We start from the raw sequence: 18,090 nt of genomic DNA, 5'->3' as shown, positions 1-18,090 counted from the left end.
GAAGTTATAAGACTGTTCAGTTAAGCCCAGGACTGTCTATTTTTGAAGAAATAAAGACAGACATGCAGTTTCAGCAACAGATGGACTACACACACAATGTATATATGATACACATACAATCATTTGATAGCCTCATTTACGTGACAAACAGAACATCTTTTTGACTTGAGGGGAACATTCAGAATGGTGAATACCATTTGTGCTGCTACCACATAATAGCAGCGTGAAAGATCTAGTTTCACATGTTGCTCAAATTTTTGTGATACCTTGCCCTGGTACTGTGGCATATCAATTCCAATGCCAGTGTGATGCTAGGTAGGTAGACTGCACATTCCAAAGACAAAGGGTATTAACAAACAGAATGTCCCTTCCGCAAGATACAGACATGCAAGATACAGACTGCACCCAACCCGTCCTTGTTTGCAAAGCTCAAAACAGTGTCCAACATTAGATGTGATTCTGTGAATGCACAACATTTAGTAAATAACCCTCAGTGTGCTAAGAATTACACTGACAATCGATTTAAAATTGCCAGTCATGCTCACAGTGTAGTGCATTTGTGTGTACTCAAAGTTACATGCATTAATATACAAGTTCTCTGGAAACAGAAAGAACATATATACACATTACACCTGTTTCAGCTAAACAAAATAAGTGACAACTATTTGCTGATTCATTCCTCAGAACAATGTCTTGACCAGAATCAAATTGTCTGGCTTAAATTTCAAACGTGCTTGGCAGTTCACTGTCAATTACCATCAACTGATGCAGTGTTCATACAATGTCTCTACCAGAGTCCACTTGCCAACAAATGACAGTCTTCCTATATACATTTTTTCACTTCCTTTGCATTGTTTCTTGTGAATGTCCTGATGAGTGCAAGATGAAAAACTTCAACCAAAAATGTATTTCATTCAGCAATACTCAATGACAATGATTCAGGGCTCAAAGAGAGAAGATAATTGAGAGGCTTCTTGTAAGCTTTAAGGCTTCTCAAATATATTAATGTTCACATTAATAAGTTTAAACAAATAAAGTGACTCAGTTAAACTGCTTTTCTATGGTCTGCTCTGTACCTGAGGGTCAGGTGCATAAGTTGCTAGTGAAGCCATACCTGGAGTACTGTGTACAGTTTTGGTCTCCTTACTTGAGAAGGTTTTTACATTCTTATCTTACGTCTGCTCATTTTCTGAAGCCCTTTCCTAATTGGGAAGGCCAATTAGCTTCAGCCAGTTTTCAAATTTGACCAAATTTTCATAGAGATACAATTCAATTAAAATAGGATTGGATGTATAATTTGAGTGAGAATTCTTAAATGACATTCCTCGATAGGAAGCCAGTGTAGGTCAGCGATGCAGGGCTAATAGGGAATAGGAGTTCCTGCAAATTAAGGCAAGGGCAAGCAGAGGGTTAACAGGAGAATGGGACTTGCTGTGAGTTAAGACACAGGCAGCAGAGTTTTTGACTCCTTTTGTTTACAAAGAGTAGAATGTGGGAGACTAGACTGGGATAGTCAAGTCTAGAGATAATACAGGGACGGATGAGGCTTTCAGACGAATGGAGATGGGTAAAGTCTGGTGATGTTAGACAGTAATGGCATATGAGGTCAGAAACTTATTCAAGGATCAAATGTGACACCAAAGTTGCCTTAATTTCAGATTGTTGAACTGAGAGGGATGGTGTTGGTAGCCTGTGAACAGAGCTGGGAGCAGGGTGCAATACAAAGGCTTCCATCTTCCCAATATGGAAGGAATCTGCCACCAGATAGTATGTTAGCATGGACAGAAGATGGCTAACTAATGGAACACAGATTTCGGATAAGATGGACAATTTCATGGCAATCTGTAACTAGTGGAGTGCCACAGGGATCAATGTTGAGGCCACAATTATTTTACAATATATGTAAATATGAAGTTATGCACTTTGGTAGGAAGGATAAAGGAACTGAACATTATTTAAAAGGAGAAAGACTGCAGAAAGTGACAGTACACAAGAGCATTTGGGGTCTTCATGCATAAATCACAAAAAGCAAGCATGCAAGCTCAACAGGGAAAGCAATTGGAATGTTGGTCTTTATTTCAAAGGCAATGGGGTATAAAAATTAGGAAATTTCACTAAAACTTTACAAGGTACTCAAGACCAGGTTCACTGGGTTGATCTTGGATATGGAGGGGTTTTCTTATGAGAGGTTGAGCAGGTTGGGCGTGTATTTGTTGTAGTTTAGAAGGCTACCTTATTGGGACATATGGGATTCTCAAAGGACTTGACAGGGTAGATACGGAAAGTTTGTTTCTCCTTGTGGGAGAGTCTCGGATCAGAGGGCATAATCTCAGAGTAATAGGTCACCGATTTAAGACCCAGATGAGAAGGAATTTCTTCTCTCAGAGGGCAGTGAATTTGTGGAATTCCTAACTGCAGAGGGCTGTAGAGGCTGGGTGGTGAGTATGTTCAAGGCTGAGGCAAAGAGGTTTTCAATCAGAAAAGGAATCAAGGCTTATGGGCTAAGGCAGGAAAGTGGAATTGAAGATTGTGACTAATCTAATACGACAATCTCATTGAATGGCTGAAGAGACATGATGGGCTGAATCGCCTACTTCTGCTCCTATGTCTTATGGAAGTTGGATAAACAATCTGACAATTTAACAACAGCAATGGATTAGAGGTGATGATGAGGTAGAGTTGGGTGTCACAGCATACATACACAAACTAATGCTGTGCTTTTAGATGACGTTGTTGAAGGACAGCATGTAGATGAAAAATAAGAATGGGTCAACGATAGATCCTTGTGGGACACCAGAGGTAACCCTGCAGGAGCAGAAGATGATTCCCTGGCTACAATCAGGCAAGAATCAAACCAGGGGAGTGCAATTCCTCTCAACTGGACAACAGGAAGTTGTGGGTGGTGAGCTCTGTCAAACACTGCAGACAGCCCAAGGAGGATGAGGTTACAGCCATGGTTACAGTCACATAGGATCTCACTTGTGATTTCGATAAGAAATAAATCATACACAGTATTTAACTATTCACTATTTTTTCAAATTGCCTAATTTACTGCATCAAATATCACTCCACAATATTGAATCTCTTTCACCATGCATTATTCAAATTTTCAAATAAATGAAGAGAAAAAATGCAGGAAATATTCAGCAGGCCAGGCAGCATCTATGAAGAGAGAGAAACACTTAACATTTCAGGTCTGAGACTTCATCAGAACTGAGAAATGCTAGAAATGTTTTGAGTAAATGCGGAGGAGTGGAAAAGGAAACCTACAGAAGAGCTAAAGAAAAGCACCCATACAAAGCTCCATCCCTGCACACACATACAAACCTCTGTTCTTACTCACGTGTACAAAGCTCCATTCTTGCACACGTGCAAGGGTAGAAGGCAGGAGTTAAATGGCAAAATGTTTCATGGTTCAAAGCCAAAAGGAATAATGTGTAAAGAAACAAAATAGGTGGCTAGATGAGATGTAAATAGCTGGACAGAAGCCATCCAATTACAAAGGAAAAGGATTTTAAAAAAAAAGAAAAATTGTACATCAGTGTGAGAAAACTCAACCAGCAAAATAAAAACCCACACAAAACAAGATAGGACAGATTAGGTAATTAAAAGAGTATTTCTTTCAATTTGGTATGCTGCATTCACTGCTCATGATGTGGTGCCTATATTGAAGGGGTGGCAAGGTGGCACAGTGGTTAGCACTGCTGCCTCACAATGCCAGGGACCCAGATTTGATTCCAGCATTGGGTGACTGCCTATGTGGAGTTTGTACATTCTCCTTCGTGCCTGCGTTGGTTTCCTCCGGGTGCTCCGGTTTCCTCCCACACTCCAAAGATGTGCAGGTTAGATTGATTGGCCATGCTAAATTCCCCCTTAGAGTCTGGGAGATTAGCAGGGTAAATATGTGGAATTACGGGGATAGGGCCTGGGTGGAATTGTCAGGATGTGAAGATGCCAGCATTGGACTGGGATAAACACAGTAAGAAGTCTCACAACTCCAGGTTAAAATCCAACAGGTTTATTTGTAGCAAATATCACTGGTTTTCAGAGCACTGTTCCTTCGTCAGGTGAGTGGGGAGTTCTGATCACAAACAGGGAATATAAAAACACACTCAGTTTACAGAATACTGATTAAAATGTGAGTCTTTACAGCTAATCAAGTCTTCAAGGTGCAGACAATGTGAGTGGAGATAGCATTAAGCATAGATTAAAGAGATGTGTATTGTCTCCAGACAAGACAGTAAGTGAGATGAGGAGCAGTGGTCCAAAAGCTAGTGGTGTTTGCTACCAAATAAACCCTGTTGGACTTTAACCTGGTGTTATGAGACTCCTTAATGGAATTGTTAGTGCAGACTCGATGGGCTGAATAATCTCCTTCTCCACGTTAAGGATTCTATGAATTGCAGACCGGGTGAGTGCTTTGCAAGACACCTATAATCAGTCCACAACCATGACACTGAACTCTGCGTAACCAATCATTTTAATTCTCAACCTTGCTCCCATTCTGACCTTGGCCTGTTATTCTTTCAATGAAACTCAAACAAACATGGCATATCTTTCTACTAGGCACACAACAGGTTTATGGACTCACTGAAACAATTGTAATTTTTTTATTTGTTGGTGTTTTTATTGGTTTGGTTTTTCTCTCTCAAATCTCTTTATTTTGGATTAGGGCAGCTGATACTTTGGTAGGAAGGACTATTACTTACGTGGCGAAAAACTGCAGCAGGCGACGGTGCAGAGGGACCTCGGGGTCCTTGTGCATGAGTCGCAAAAACCCAGCTTGCAGGTGCAGCAGGTGGTCAGGAAGGCGAATGGGATGCTGGCCTTCATAGCGAGGGGGATTGAATATAAAAGTAGGGAGGTCTTGCTGCAGCTGTATAGGGCATTGGTGAGGCCGCAGCTGGAGTACGGTGTGCAGTTTTGGGCGCCGCACCTGCGCAAGGATATTTTGGCCCTGGAGGGAGTGCAGAGGAGGTTTACTAGGCTGATGCCGGAGTTGAGGGGATTGAGCTATGAGGAGAGGCTGAATAAACTGGGCTTGTACTCGTTAGAGTTTAGAAGAATGAGGGGAGATCTCATTGAGACGTATAAGATGATGAATGGGATGGATAGGATAGAGGTGGAGAGACTCTTCCCGCTCAAAAAAGACAGTAGGACTAGGGGGCACAGCCTCAAGATAAAGGGGAGGCGGTTTAGAACGGAGTTGAGGAGGAACTTCTTCACTCAAAGGGTGGTGAATCTCTGGAATTCTCTGCCCGTTGAAGTGGTGGAGGCTGCCTCGCTAAATATTTTTAAGAAGCGGGTTGATGGGTTCTTGATAAGAGAGGGGATTAAGGGTTATGGGGAGAGGGCGGGAAAGTGGAACTGAGCCACAACAGATCAGCCATGATCTTATTGAATGGCGGGGCAGGCTCGAAGGGCTAGATGGCCTACTCCTGCTCCTATTTCTTATGTTCTTATGTTATGTTCTTATGATATCCAGCTGCTATCTATCCATCTCCTCCAGACAGATCTTTTCACTCCTGCATTTATTACCACTCCCTTTGGCTTTTAAGCCATGAAATCTACTGCCATTTAATCCCTCATCCTCCACCCTATCACCTTCCTTTTTGTTCTTCCCACTCTTCCCTGCATTATTTTCTCAAAATCCAATACATTACTAACTTTCCTCAGCTGAGATGAAAGCATTCAGACCGAAACATTAATGCTTTCCCCCCTGCACATACGTTGCTTGACTTGCTGAGTGTTTCCAGCACTTTTGCTTGGCTTTGCTTGCTGCCAATATCATACTTGCACAGTTCGAGTGTGTTACTCTATGACATAATTGTGAGTGATAGCGTTGACAGTAGCCAGAGCCAAGTAGCAGCATAGCTTTATTCATCCTTAAGGCATTGTTAATGGTTCCATGTAGATGACAACAGTTCCGAATCACTAGACTGTGAAAATCCCTATACTTAATTCTATAAATACATGTACAACTAATTATTTAAAATCGCAACAACACATTTTAATCCCTGGGGTATAGAAGTGAATTGAATAGACTATTTGGAGAAAAGTCGCAAATTGCAACCCATTTCATTAAATGTGTTATTTTTACTGCAAATGAACTGTTTCCGTTCCATTAAAAATGCATGTGCCGTATTTATAGAACAATAATGTGTCACTATGTCTCTGAGCAGGACTGTGTGAGGAGTACTGACATGAAACAATGTACACAGAATGGTACTGGCAGGCCAGGGCTGGACGCAGCTGAGACACGTCGTTGGTTTTCTGAACATGCATGGACTAATGCGAAAATGGGTATCAGCAATCATCGTGCACAGGCAGGAGACATGGGACACATACTGTACCAAAATATTTCTAAGTGTTGCCCCCGGTGAAGAAACCGGCTGAGATCCCCGACGGGTGGGTTGGCGAGATCTGGATCACAATTCCCCCTCAGTCATTTTTTTGGAGCTCGAGGAAATTCCTGCTGGGAAAGAGATGTGTGGAACCTAAAGGCACGGCAAGGTCGGCTCCTTGGAGATCAGGGCACCTTTTTTTAAAGGGCATCCCAATCGCCAGACAATGCTGCAGATTCCCCCACCTCCAAAGACCCCCGATTGCCTCCACTCTGTGGCATCAGCGCCTCCCCCCACCCTGAAGTCTGCAAAACCCTATGGGGTCGCCAAAGATCCTCCCGCTTCAGCTCCCCCCACCCATATGCCATCTTTCTTTCAAGCTCCCCCCCTCCCCCCCCCCCATTTCCCCACTTTCAGACCCTGTCACCTGGCAGTGCTAACCTGGCAATGTCCTCTGGCACCAGAGTGCCAGCACACTCCAAATCATGTCCTTGACTATCCAGAGATTCCAACTGCCTCCAAGTACCACCACCTCCCCCCCGCCCCTCCCCAGCAACAGCCAGGTCTTTGTGGAAACTAATCAGTGATTCGCGCCTGCTGTCCATTGTACTGGCAGGTTGGTAATACTGGGAGCTAGGTAAATCCAGCTAAAACCCGGATATGCATATTTAAATTAAGATTCAAATATGGTAATCTAGGGGGAAAACATGATTATTTCACTGTTGGGTTGTTTGGGGAATGGGGGGGGGGGGTGGGATGGGAGATTCCAAAGGGAGTTCTTAGCATAATGACCCCTCTCAGAAGATTCTCTGGCCATAATGCTTTTTGCACTGGGGTGTGCATGGCTGGAGAATCACCCTCACAATGTTTCTGTACTTATTTTAGATTTCCATGCATCTGCAGTATTTCACTTTTGCAAGTAACTGATTTTGGCAAGCTGCTGCCTTTCCTGCTGTTTATATACAATCAGCAGCTTAAGATTTAGAAATAAAAGCTTTTGCAAGAGTGTATCAGGAGATTCTAGGAACCTGAACAGTCACAGCTGAGCAAACAGAATAATTACAGTTTTATTGCATTGCTGCCTGTTGCCAATAGGAATCTTTGTGGATCCACTTCAGTTGCAGGTATTCAGTTTTGGTCACCGCATTTGCGAAAGGATATATTGGCCTTAGAGGGAGTACAGAGAAGGTTCACCAGGCTGATACCAGAGATGAGGGGATTAGACTATGAAAAGAGATTGAATAGACTGGGTCTGTACTCGTTAGAGTTTAGAAGGCTGAGGGGGGATCTTATAGAGACATATAAGATAATGAAGGGGATAGATAGGTAGAGAGATTCTTCCCACTTAGAAAGAATAGCAGGACTAGAGGGCACAGCCTCAAAATAAGGGGGGGGGGCAGTTTAGATCAGAGTTGAGGAGGAACTTCTTCACTCTAAGGGTGGTGAATCTCTGGAATTCTCTGCCCTCTGAAGCGGTGGAGGCTACCTCGCTAAATATATTTAAGTCACGGGTAGATAGGTTTTTGATAGACAGGGGAATTAACGGTTATGGGGAGAAAGCAGGAAAGTGGAACTGAACCACTTCAGATCAGCCATGATCTTATTGAATGGTGGGGCAGGCTCGAAGGGCTAGATGGCCTAGTCCTGCTCCTATTTCTTATGTTCTTATGTATTCCTTTAGGAAATACTTCTGAAAGATCAAGGCTTAGATATCAACGCTTATCTAATAACTCTTTACTAAATATAAACAAGATCCTGATTATAACCTACTTCCATAAACATGCCGATTTACATTTATTGCTTTACTCCGTTTGTTTTGAAACAGCATCCAGTATTTTGTCAAGCCAACAGATCAGGATTATGCTTTGAATCTTTAAAGAATGGACCTGTCTATTAAGTTGATCTTTCTCTACACCCTAGCTATGACTGTAACACTATATTCTCCACTCTCTCCTTTCTGTCTCTATGTACCGTATGTTTCGTCTGTATAGCGCACAAGAAACAATACTTTCCATTGTATTCTAATAGATATAACAATAATAAATCAAATCAAAAAGGCTAAAGCACACCTAAACTTACTACTTTGTGAATTTCACAACCTGTCTGGGCTTCAATTCTAAGTTCAACAGCTCATACCAGCAAACTGCAAGGGTAGTATGGAAAACAGAAATGTCTCAGTAATGCTGGGTAGAATATTCTTAAGTTTGGGTTAAAACACACTTTGGAATAATGTACAAGGAATCTGCCTTGAGTTTAATTGACCTTGTATACAATGTTACCATTGTAAAAATTTGAAGTAAAGTATTCTAATTTCCCACAACCTCGATAGGTACAAAATTCCTGCTCCCTCAAAGGGCTGTTTTCACCAAGCCACTCAGACACACACAGAAGAGAATTCTTCAATTATTTTTTTCCCTGAAACCATATAGAAAAAGAGCATCTCTAAATACATAGCAATAAAGAATCTGTATCGCAGAATGATCCCAAAGTATTTCCACATCCAAAAGATGCAATACTTATGTTAGTAAATTGCAAGTCATTTTGTTTATGGCAACCTGTCATTAGCAACAATGAGCATTTAATTGAGATTGACTGCGGGAGGAATGTTGGCCAGAATGCTTGGAGAATACGGCTCTTTCCAACAGTGGCATAGGACATTCCACCTAACAAAATTAAACAGACAAACTTAGTTTAATGTTCCATCCATAGGTCAGAATCTCCAATAATTTTTCCACAGTACTTCCTCAAAGCTGCCCCAGAACGTAAGCCCAGATTATATGTTTTAATTAAATTTAATTTGAGGGAGCTCAAACACTTGGAGAGGTGACAGTGCTACTAACTGAGCATTTTGATAAGAACATCCCCTTAAAGTGAATCATAAAGATATTTAAATTACAACTGCAGGGACTCATGCAATACAACTGGAGTGAAGATCTTTAGACTACACTACAAAAATCTAAGATGATATTTTCCATTTGAGGATTTCTAGTATGTCAATTTAAAAAGCAACGAATTGATTGGTGAAATACAGCAAAGAAACAGATCTCAAATTTAACCAAGTTTAGAAACGTTCTTAGTTGCATGTATGGACATTATCTTTTACAATAGTAAATTCACTTTCTGATAAAAGGAGTAAAGACTGTAAAACAAAAGCCTTGACTAAAATTCAGCATGCTGTACGTTACTGCAATATGAAGCTGAGGCAAGTGTTTTAAAAGGAGTCAAATCAGATAAAAGAGCAATCAGAAACTTACCTATTTCAACAATCAGTGTATTGCACAGACACAGAACTGCAACATTACTAGTGATGCTTCAAATTCTAATTTATTTTATACTTCATTGTAAAATTGCCTGATAATATCCTGGTATGCATTGAGATAGTAATTGGACAAAGGGCAAAGTGGGAAAGTAATTCCTGAAATGTGCACAAAGACTTTCTTGATCAGTGTTTCCAGCTTAACAAGGAAGGAAGCAGCAATGAATCTAGCGAGGCTATGGGACAACTGGAGCTAGTTTCAGTAGGACAGTATCTGGGAAACACTAATCATAACATCTTTAGGATTGTTATGAAAAAGCCAAGTTGCAATCAAGAATAAAGATAATTTACTGGAGGAAGACTAATTTTATCAAAATTGAAAAGTGGATCTGGCCCAAGTGGACTGGAATCAAACATTAATTAGCAAGACAGTAAATTGAACAATGGGAATCCGTCAAAGGGGAAATGGATTGGGTAAAATTAACACATTTCCAAGAGGGGAATGGAATGGCATTTAGGCATATATATCCTGGGAATAATTAAAGAATAAAATTAAACAGGAAAAGGAGGCCTATGATGATTGTAAGATTCACAGTACAATAGCAAGTCACGTACAGAAGAGAGCAAAGAGTGAGTAAAAAGAGCAGTGTGTGTGAATAAACTAGCAAACAACATAAAAGTATTTTATGAACATATAAATAGTAAAAATGCAGTCACGGGGCATGGCCTGATTTGTGGGGGTGGGAGGAGAGAGGAAGCTATTCTTGTAGAGCCAAAGGTATTTAATAAGTACTTTACATTTGTATCCACAAGGAGAGGATGTTGCCAACATTGCTGTGAAGGCAGCAAAAGCAATATTGGATAGGAAAAACATAAAGTAGTAATTAAAGGGTTGCAGTCCCAAAAGTCGAAATGTCACCCAGTCTGGATGAGATGCATCCTACATTTCTGGGTGAGACAAGGGTGGATATTGTGAGGACTTGATCAAAAATTTTCCAATCCTCCTTAGCATAGGAGTAGTGAAGACTGCAAATGTTACAACCCTGTTTAAAAAGGGGGAGAGAGATGAACTGAGCAATTACAGGTCAATTAGATGTATGCTAGCAGAGGGGAAGTTAGAGACCAATAATACAGGATAAAAGCAATTGATATTTGAAAAAGTATTAGAAAAATTAAAGCCACCACCATTTATTAAAATAAAATAGTATTCGACTAACTTGATTGCATTCACTGACAAAGAAACAGAGAGCTGATGAGGGTAATACAGTTAATCTTGTGTACATAGACTTTTAAAAGACTTTTAATAAAGAACCAAATAATAGATTTGTTAACAATCTTGTAGCCTTTGCAACAAAATAAGACAGTGTCAACATGGATACAAAATTGACTAAGCATGACAAAACATGGAGTAATAGTACACAATTCTTTCTCATACGAGGGTAAAGTGCACAGTGGTGTTTTCACTATTAGAACTGCTGCTCTGTTGCTCATGATAATGATTTGGAATTGGTTATACAGGAAATAATTTCCATGTTTGCAGATGCTATAAAACTCAATCATAGTAAACAGTGAGGAAATGGTAACAGACTTCAGGAAACAGACTCATGAAATGGAAGACACATGGTAGGTTAAATTTAATTGAGAGAAGTGTGAAGTGATACAGTATGAAAAGGGAAGACAATATAAGCAAAAAGGCATAGAGACCTGGAAGGGTATGTACACAAATCTGTGAACATAGCAAGCCAAGCTGGAAAAACAGTTTAAAAAAGGAATAGGATTCTTGGTTTCATTAACAGAGGACCAATACCTGAAAGCAGGAAGTTACATTAACCTTCTATCACACACTGGTTAAGCACCAGCTGAAGTACCACAGTCAGTTCAGGGCACTACACTTCAGAAGGGATGTCATGGCATTGGAAAGGATGCAAAAGAGATTTATGAGAATGGTATCATAGGTGAGGGACTTTAGTTGTGTACTGATTGGAGAAACTGGGGTTCTCCTGAGAGCAGAAAAGTGTGAGGAGATTTAACAGAAGTAGTTCAAAATCATGAATGGTTTTAATACTATGAATGAAACTTTTTTCCAGTGGCAGAAGGGTCAGTAACCATAGCACACAGATATAATGTGCTTGGCAAAAGAATCAGAGGTGACATGAGGAAACCGTTTTTTAAAAAACAAAGTTGTGATCTGGAATGGATTGATTGAAAGATTGTTGGAAACTGATTCAAAAGGAACATTCAGAAGTGAATTGGACAAAGCTTTGAACAGGAAAAGAAATTACAGTGCTATTGGGAAAGAGCAGGGAGTAGGGTTAACTGGACAACTCTAACAAATTGCTGGCACAGTCATGATGAACAGACTGACCTCCTCCTGTCCCATATCAACACACAGTCCATTATTAAAGACTCAGCTAACCAAAGTGGAAAATTATGAATGATAAAAGTTACACATGATCTTAAATTCTAATTTTGATTGCAGTTATGCCCGGAATCAATTCACTTCCTGAGGACTGAATTACAACAGTGCACTATTTCATAAATGCATTACTTTTAAGCACGTGGTAGTAATACTGAATTTTCTATTTTTGAGATAGTCATCTTGTCACTACTTGTGTAATTATTTTTTCCAACCAAATGTACCACCTTAAACATTGTACCCAATTTCATTTCATATTACATAAATAATGCAAACTTGCAAAGTAATAAGCTGGAAAATTCTGAAATACAGCAAGTAATTTTCACATTAATGTGGATTTCTGAATTATTTAATTGTTACTTTCACAAACAACATATAGGCGAGACTTGAATTCTGGTATTCTTTATTAAAATACTGCTGTACACACAAAAGTTTAAATCAGAGATGGAAACATTTAACATGGAGGAGGGATCGTAGCAGACAAAACTGATCAATTCTTTTGTGGTAGCTGGTTTAAGGATTCTTTTCTTTACAAAGAAACAAAATAAGGCCAAAGTGGAACATGCGCTGGATATGCTTACAAGGTTTTCTTACAAAAAAACTGTTACGTACAGAATATATAAAAACTATTTTTTAGTAATACATATGTGGATTGTTTTAAACAGCATTAGCCAACTGAAAACCCTGTATATAATTGAAAATAATTTTCAAAGAATACATGATTTCAAAAGTTGAAGTCACCATGTGATTTCAAGGGCTGGCACTGGATCATCAAAAGGGAGCACATTCCTCAATGTATTTCAAGACTTTTTAAACTGTTTTGAAATAGCTGATGCATTAACTTAAGTACAGGTGCCCAAGATTTTAAGAAATCAATAACAACTTCAAAGCCCAGCTGTAAATATTCTATAACTACATGAACTGGAAACAGTTTAGCACATTTGGAACACTTCCAAATATACGTCTGTTGGTAAATTTCATAGATCTAGACCTAAAATCTCATGGTGACTAGAGATGTTAAATATGGTAACAAAGGAGCAAAGAATGTACAATCTGATGTGCAAATGCTCACTTGGGCTGGATCATGAATACATTCAAATTAATATTGTAGGCATTTAGTTACCTCACTATAAAATCACATTAGAGGTAAGAACAGAGGAATCAGAATATTTTTTCAAATTCAGAATTTTTTTTGCTTTTGATAATCCAGAGGCAGTGTGCTGGTTGAGTAAACATCAAAATTTAAGCCCTGTTTACCTCTGCCTTTTACCCAAATATTGGTCCATACTGAGAATGAGGAGGCCAAGCACTCCCAACCCTTAATACCCATAGATGATCCCCTTTCTGCAATTATTCACAAACAATGAAGAAACAACAACCTTTTGAAGTGCACAGAATGATATAAATACAGTATTTCTCCTCATTATGTCAGAATACCATTTTTTTGTTTTTTTATGATTTTATAAAAAAAATGCATTTTTTCCCCAAAACATACAAAAAAACAGCTGCTTCTCTGTCAAACAGATGAGCTATTGACACAACTTTACTTTGGACATTATCCATGAAAGAATATAGCAGAGTTTCCTCAATTCCTTTACAATTAAAATGAGAGAAACATTGCGATTGCTTCTACAGCCTGGTCATAGGTCAATTTGCACAGAATGCATACAAATGTGTCATAATCACAAATATATGTAGTCTTTCCCCATTAATTTCAACTGATGCTACCAAATGAACCTTGTTGTGGTCGCCAAACAAGTTTACCTTCCAAATCTTTTGCATGAATGGTGTTGCCAATACTGAAATGAATCCAATCTACAGAATTTTAAGCTTATAAAAACTGGACTAATGGGAAAGAACTTCGAACTGTAAAGACTGTATTGCTTTAAGTATCAGCATTTATCCCACAAAGCAGCCAGTATTATAAAATATTTAATGCTGGGAAGAAAAGACATGTCACAGTCATTACACTGAATTCACTTTCTTTATATTCACTTCTACATTTTGGCCCAATGGATTTGGCAGTCATGTATGATTGTTTGGTTGAACAAGTCTGCATTGAATTTTGATATGTTCTTCTTATTTCCCAAATGGTTCAATTTCAATTTTTGACAACACATTTAGAATTTGATTCTGCAAGTGAAATAATTTTCCCCCAAAAAGTGATATAGTTTCTAACTTCAAGAAACTGAAACATCACACTTTAGGTAGTTCCACATATCTATAATTAGGATGACTAATTGCAAAGCCAACTTTGGGGCAACAGTATTTTAAAGGCACAGCAGCCCACAATCCTTCCAAAATTGCACAGGTTATTACTGTAAAACAACTGCTGTGTTTTTGTGCAAGTGTACTTGACAAAGTTCTTGTTTGTTTCCTTATCCAGTGTAAAGTACCCTATTAAAGCTGCTGTTCAAATAATAGAACTTTATACAAAATTAAATGATACATAACAAAACCTAATCCACTCCTGACATTTCAGGTATTGAACCCAATTTAAAAATTAGTCTCCTATAAAAAAAAGCTTGCATAAATGTAGAGGCATCTTACCTGTTCCAATTACACTGAATTTGTTTTTTTTAAAAAAGGCGCTGGTAACTGTATGAAGCAAAAAAGCTACTTTTTAATTTTGTTATGAAAGATGTGTAGCTGTGACAGTTCACAAAGATGCCATCAACACTGACACACAGGAGCTGTTTAGTTCCTAGAAGAATAGCGTCCATATAATATTCCACCTGATTTCCATAAAAATATGCTTTCTGTAGTTTGGTTTTCTAAGTGATAGCACATGGCAGTCAATCTGAAGTCCAGCGTGTCTTTTGCCAGAAATATAACCCATCGGAATTCAGTTCACCCAAATAGCATATCCAATGGCATTTTCACCTAGTCTAGTCCTTGCCATAGGTTTGGTTGCAGTTCAGTCACTTCAACATCTTCCTTAGGGCATATGCTGTTACCCAGAAAGTAATTTTAAAGATAACGATTTTCCCTTATCAAAATTACATGTGGTAAATCCTTAAAGATCACAAGTCTTGAACTTAAAATTAGTGCACAAACATGTGAAAAAATAAAACTGGGATCATCATGCATCTGATGCCGCTTCCCAATTTAAAAACAGTCTTCACAGAAACAACCTCTGATGGCAGTTCTAGGCTCCTGTAATATGGACGTTTTTCCTTCAAGTAACAGTGTACCTGACCGAAGTGCAAGCAGCGCTGCTCATTTACATTTGTCTTTTAAATGTGAAATGAGGTGGCATGAATACAGTTGTAGTGCAATTAGCTCTTTATATTGTTCTTCGGCGATGTTTTGCCTGAGCACAGCAAATACTACAACTGTCCATTTGAAGCTGCTAGGAGTTCCGAGAAAGCGCTTTCAAAACAACGCTTCAGATCAGCATATGTCACCACAAGAACACTCTTTTCGTCTCGAGAAACAAGACTTATTTTTTCTGGTACACCAGCATCCAACTGCAAACAAACAAAAAGTTAACACTGATCAATTTTCAAACACCAGAAAGCACAAAAATAAAATGTTAAATTGTGTATTTAATACAGAGTCAGTTGTATGCTTTGGGGTTACCAAAGAAAACTGTAAAATTATTTTGCAAATAAATATTGTGCCAACAATGTTACCAAAATACCATGGCAGTGCCTGCTATATTATCACTCTGCATATGATCTATTACCTTGTTCAAACAGGAGACTATGTGGCTGAGGTCAATCCATGGAGTACCAGCTTCAGTCAACTGGTGGAAAAGATGATCTCTGAACAGCTTTAATAGGTATCGGTCACCTGTTTCTGACCAGGTTGGATCCTTTTGGAACCTGGCAAAACAAATTTGCACAACCTGAATGCAGCATATCTATTTAATGTTTAGACTTTATGTTTCCAATCATAGAATGGCACACATCAGTTTAAGATCTATAATACATGCTTAGTAAAAGTAGCATGCTGCATTTTAAAGAGAGATACATTTCATCTTCTTGAAATGGCAATCCAAAAGCAAATAGGAATAGTATTGTAATTAGTTTTCTACTCAAATATGTGTGCTGATTCTCTGTAATCTACTTGGGGACTTCAACTACATGCATAATAATTCATATTTCAAACTGACTTCAAGGTTTGGTGAAGACAAAACACTAAGACACTTGTTCTTGGTCACAATTGCGGGGTTGTGATGCTATACTAAAGAATTAAATACCTTCATTAATAAATGCTTTTAATTTTTGTGTGTGGGGGATGGGGGCAGCGGTGAAACATTTAATGGATTGATCTCTTTACAGCATTATCACAAAAGTCATTTTGAAATCAATATTTCAATAGGCTACTTTGTAATGTTTTTATTGAGGTAACATAAAAATATCTTTACACTTACGTTTATGACCCAGTTAATAGTTTCTCCACATTGAGTTTATTATCTGATTAAATGAATAGTTACAATATTTTTAAAAGGCATATCATTTCTATGAATTGGATTTGATCGCTAAAAATATGCTTTGTTTGTTTGCTTTTGCACCATTTGAAGTAAAATGCACAACTGTCAGAAAGATTGAACATCTGGTACTGCATCATGCAGAAATTAGCAATAACAATAATGCTGCTTGATTTCAGTAATAACTGTTATAATAATTTGGTGTTTGGCATTAAGGTGGATAAATATTTAGAAAACAAATGGTTAAACTAGCAAACAGTACAAATTTTATTTCAGTTAAACTGATAACCTACCTTCAGTACGGTTTACCTTATTCTTTGAATGCTGTTCAATCTCCACTTCCAAATTAACACATTTATTAAATTGAACTATAAAACACCTTGTGTCAGTAACCATGCATTCATGTCATTTCCTAATAGCCCTCACTGCATGAAGGTTTCAGTGACTGTGTCCTTGTTCTTTTGAAGGAGCCAGCAGCAGAGATTCAAGTTGATGCAAGAAGGCAGAACACAGATATGCAATTACCTATCTTTGGTAAAGTCCTCTTCATTCTCCCACATACCTTCAGGTTGGACTCATCCAAATGAAGAAAAGAAAAATCACTGAGGTAATGCCTTCTTGAGATGTTATCTGCTAACTATGCAAGAATCCTACTGTTTCCCCTTACAGACCATCCTCTGCTTCATTTCAGAAAATATAGCCGGCAGCAAAAGTTTACAATTACAAAGTGAAAGAAGAGTCAAAATGTTAACTTGACCCAACTGACCACACTTTTGCCTCTGAGACATGAAGAAGAAAAACAATAAAAGAACTCACCTTTCACATTGTTAGGGTATTGTAAAATATTTTGAAACCAATGAATCACTTTTCAAGTCATTATTGGTTGTGTAGGCATTCAGCAGCCGATGCATGCCAGGCAAACAGGAATCATCTAAATGACCAGTTAGTCTGTGTAAAAGGGTGTATGGGTAGCCTCAGCATGACATGAAATTTCTATTCTAATCTAAAAGGTAGCATGGAATCTAATATATCAACAGAACATCTGTAAGATGGACCATTTTATGATGCAGCACTTGTTAAGGATTGCAATGTAATGTTAGCCTCGATTTGTGTTATGAAGTCCAGTGAAAATCTATCATTGAGTCAAACTGAGACCCAAAATACAGATACTGTGTGTTTGAAATTGGTTGTGGCCTATTTTCAGGTGTTTTAAACATACCTGCAACAGGATGCTCACGCCCATCAAAAATTGGGTCTTGGGGCAAATTGCAATAACAGGTGCAAGCTGTAAGAATTGTCACTAGATGCAGTTTGCACCTTGCTGTTATAATTGAGGCCACTTCCACAACTTTTGCTGCGTCCTCAATAAGTGAAGCTACATAAAGATTAAGTAGGGTTGACAAAGCAGGTAGAAAATCTGTTACATATCTATGAATTTCACTGTGGGTTTGTGAATCAGTTGCTAGGTCCCTTAACAGCAGGTTCAAATGGCTATCAGTGACACTAGAAGTCACCTTCACCTATATTGGGAGCACCCACATCACAACTGCAGAACATTACAACGTGCAACTAGTCTTTGTTGTCCTACTGTGCTCATGCTGCAATCTAGACTCCGAATACATAACCATTGTTAACCCTT

The 18,090-nt window shown here is 38.7% G+C and overlaps 1 protein-coding gene across 1 annotated transcript in view; it reads right to left on the bottom strand.

Annotated features, from left to right (window-relative positions):
* Positions 1 to 12,402: 12,402 nt before the first annotated feature.
* The window catches only part of pan3 (poly(A) specific ribonuclease subunit PAN3), a 178,657-nt gene continuing 172,969 nt past the window's right edge, over positions 12,403 to 18,090 (bottom strand). The window contains exons 17-18 of the mRNA XM_080197405.1: positions 15,705 to 15,843; positions 12,403 to 15,486 (exon numbers count right to left, since the gene is read on the bottom strand). Coding sequence (XP_080053531.1) covers positions 15,346 to 15,486; positions 15,705 to 15,843 — 280 coding nt within the window. The 3' untranslated portion in view covers positions 12,403 to 15,345. The remainder of the gene's footprint in view (positions 15,487 to 15,704; positions 15,844 to 18,090) is intronic.

This window comes from Carcharhinus amblyrhynchos, chromosome 10, assembly GCF_965287045.1.
Source record: "Carcharhinus amblyrhynchos chromosome 10, sCarAmb.v2.hapA, whole genome shotgun sequence".
Classification (NCBI taxonomy): domain Eukaryota; kingdom Metazoa; phylum Chordata; class Chondrichthyes; order Carcharhiniformes; family Carcharhinidae; genus Carcharhinus; species Carcharhinus amblyrhynchos.
Note: the sequence above shows the minus strand (reverse complement) of the source record. Positions and strands in the feature narration are given on the sequence as shown.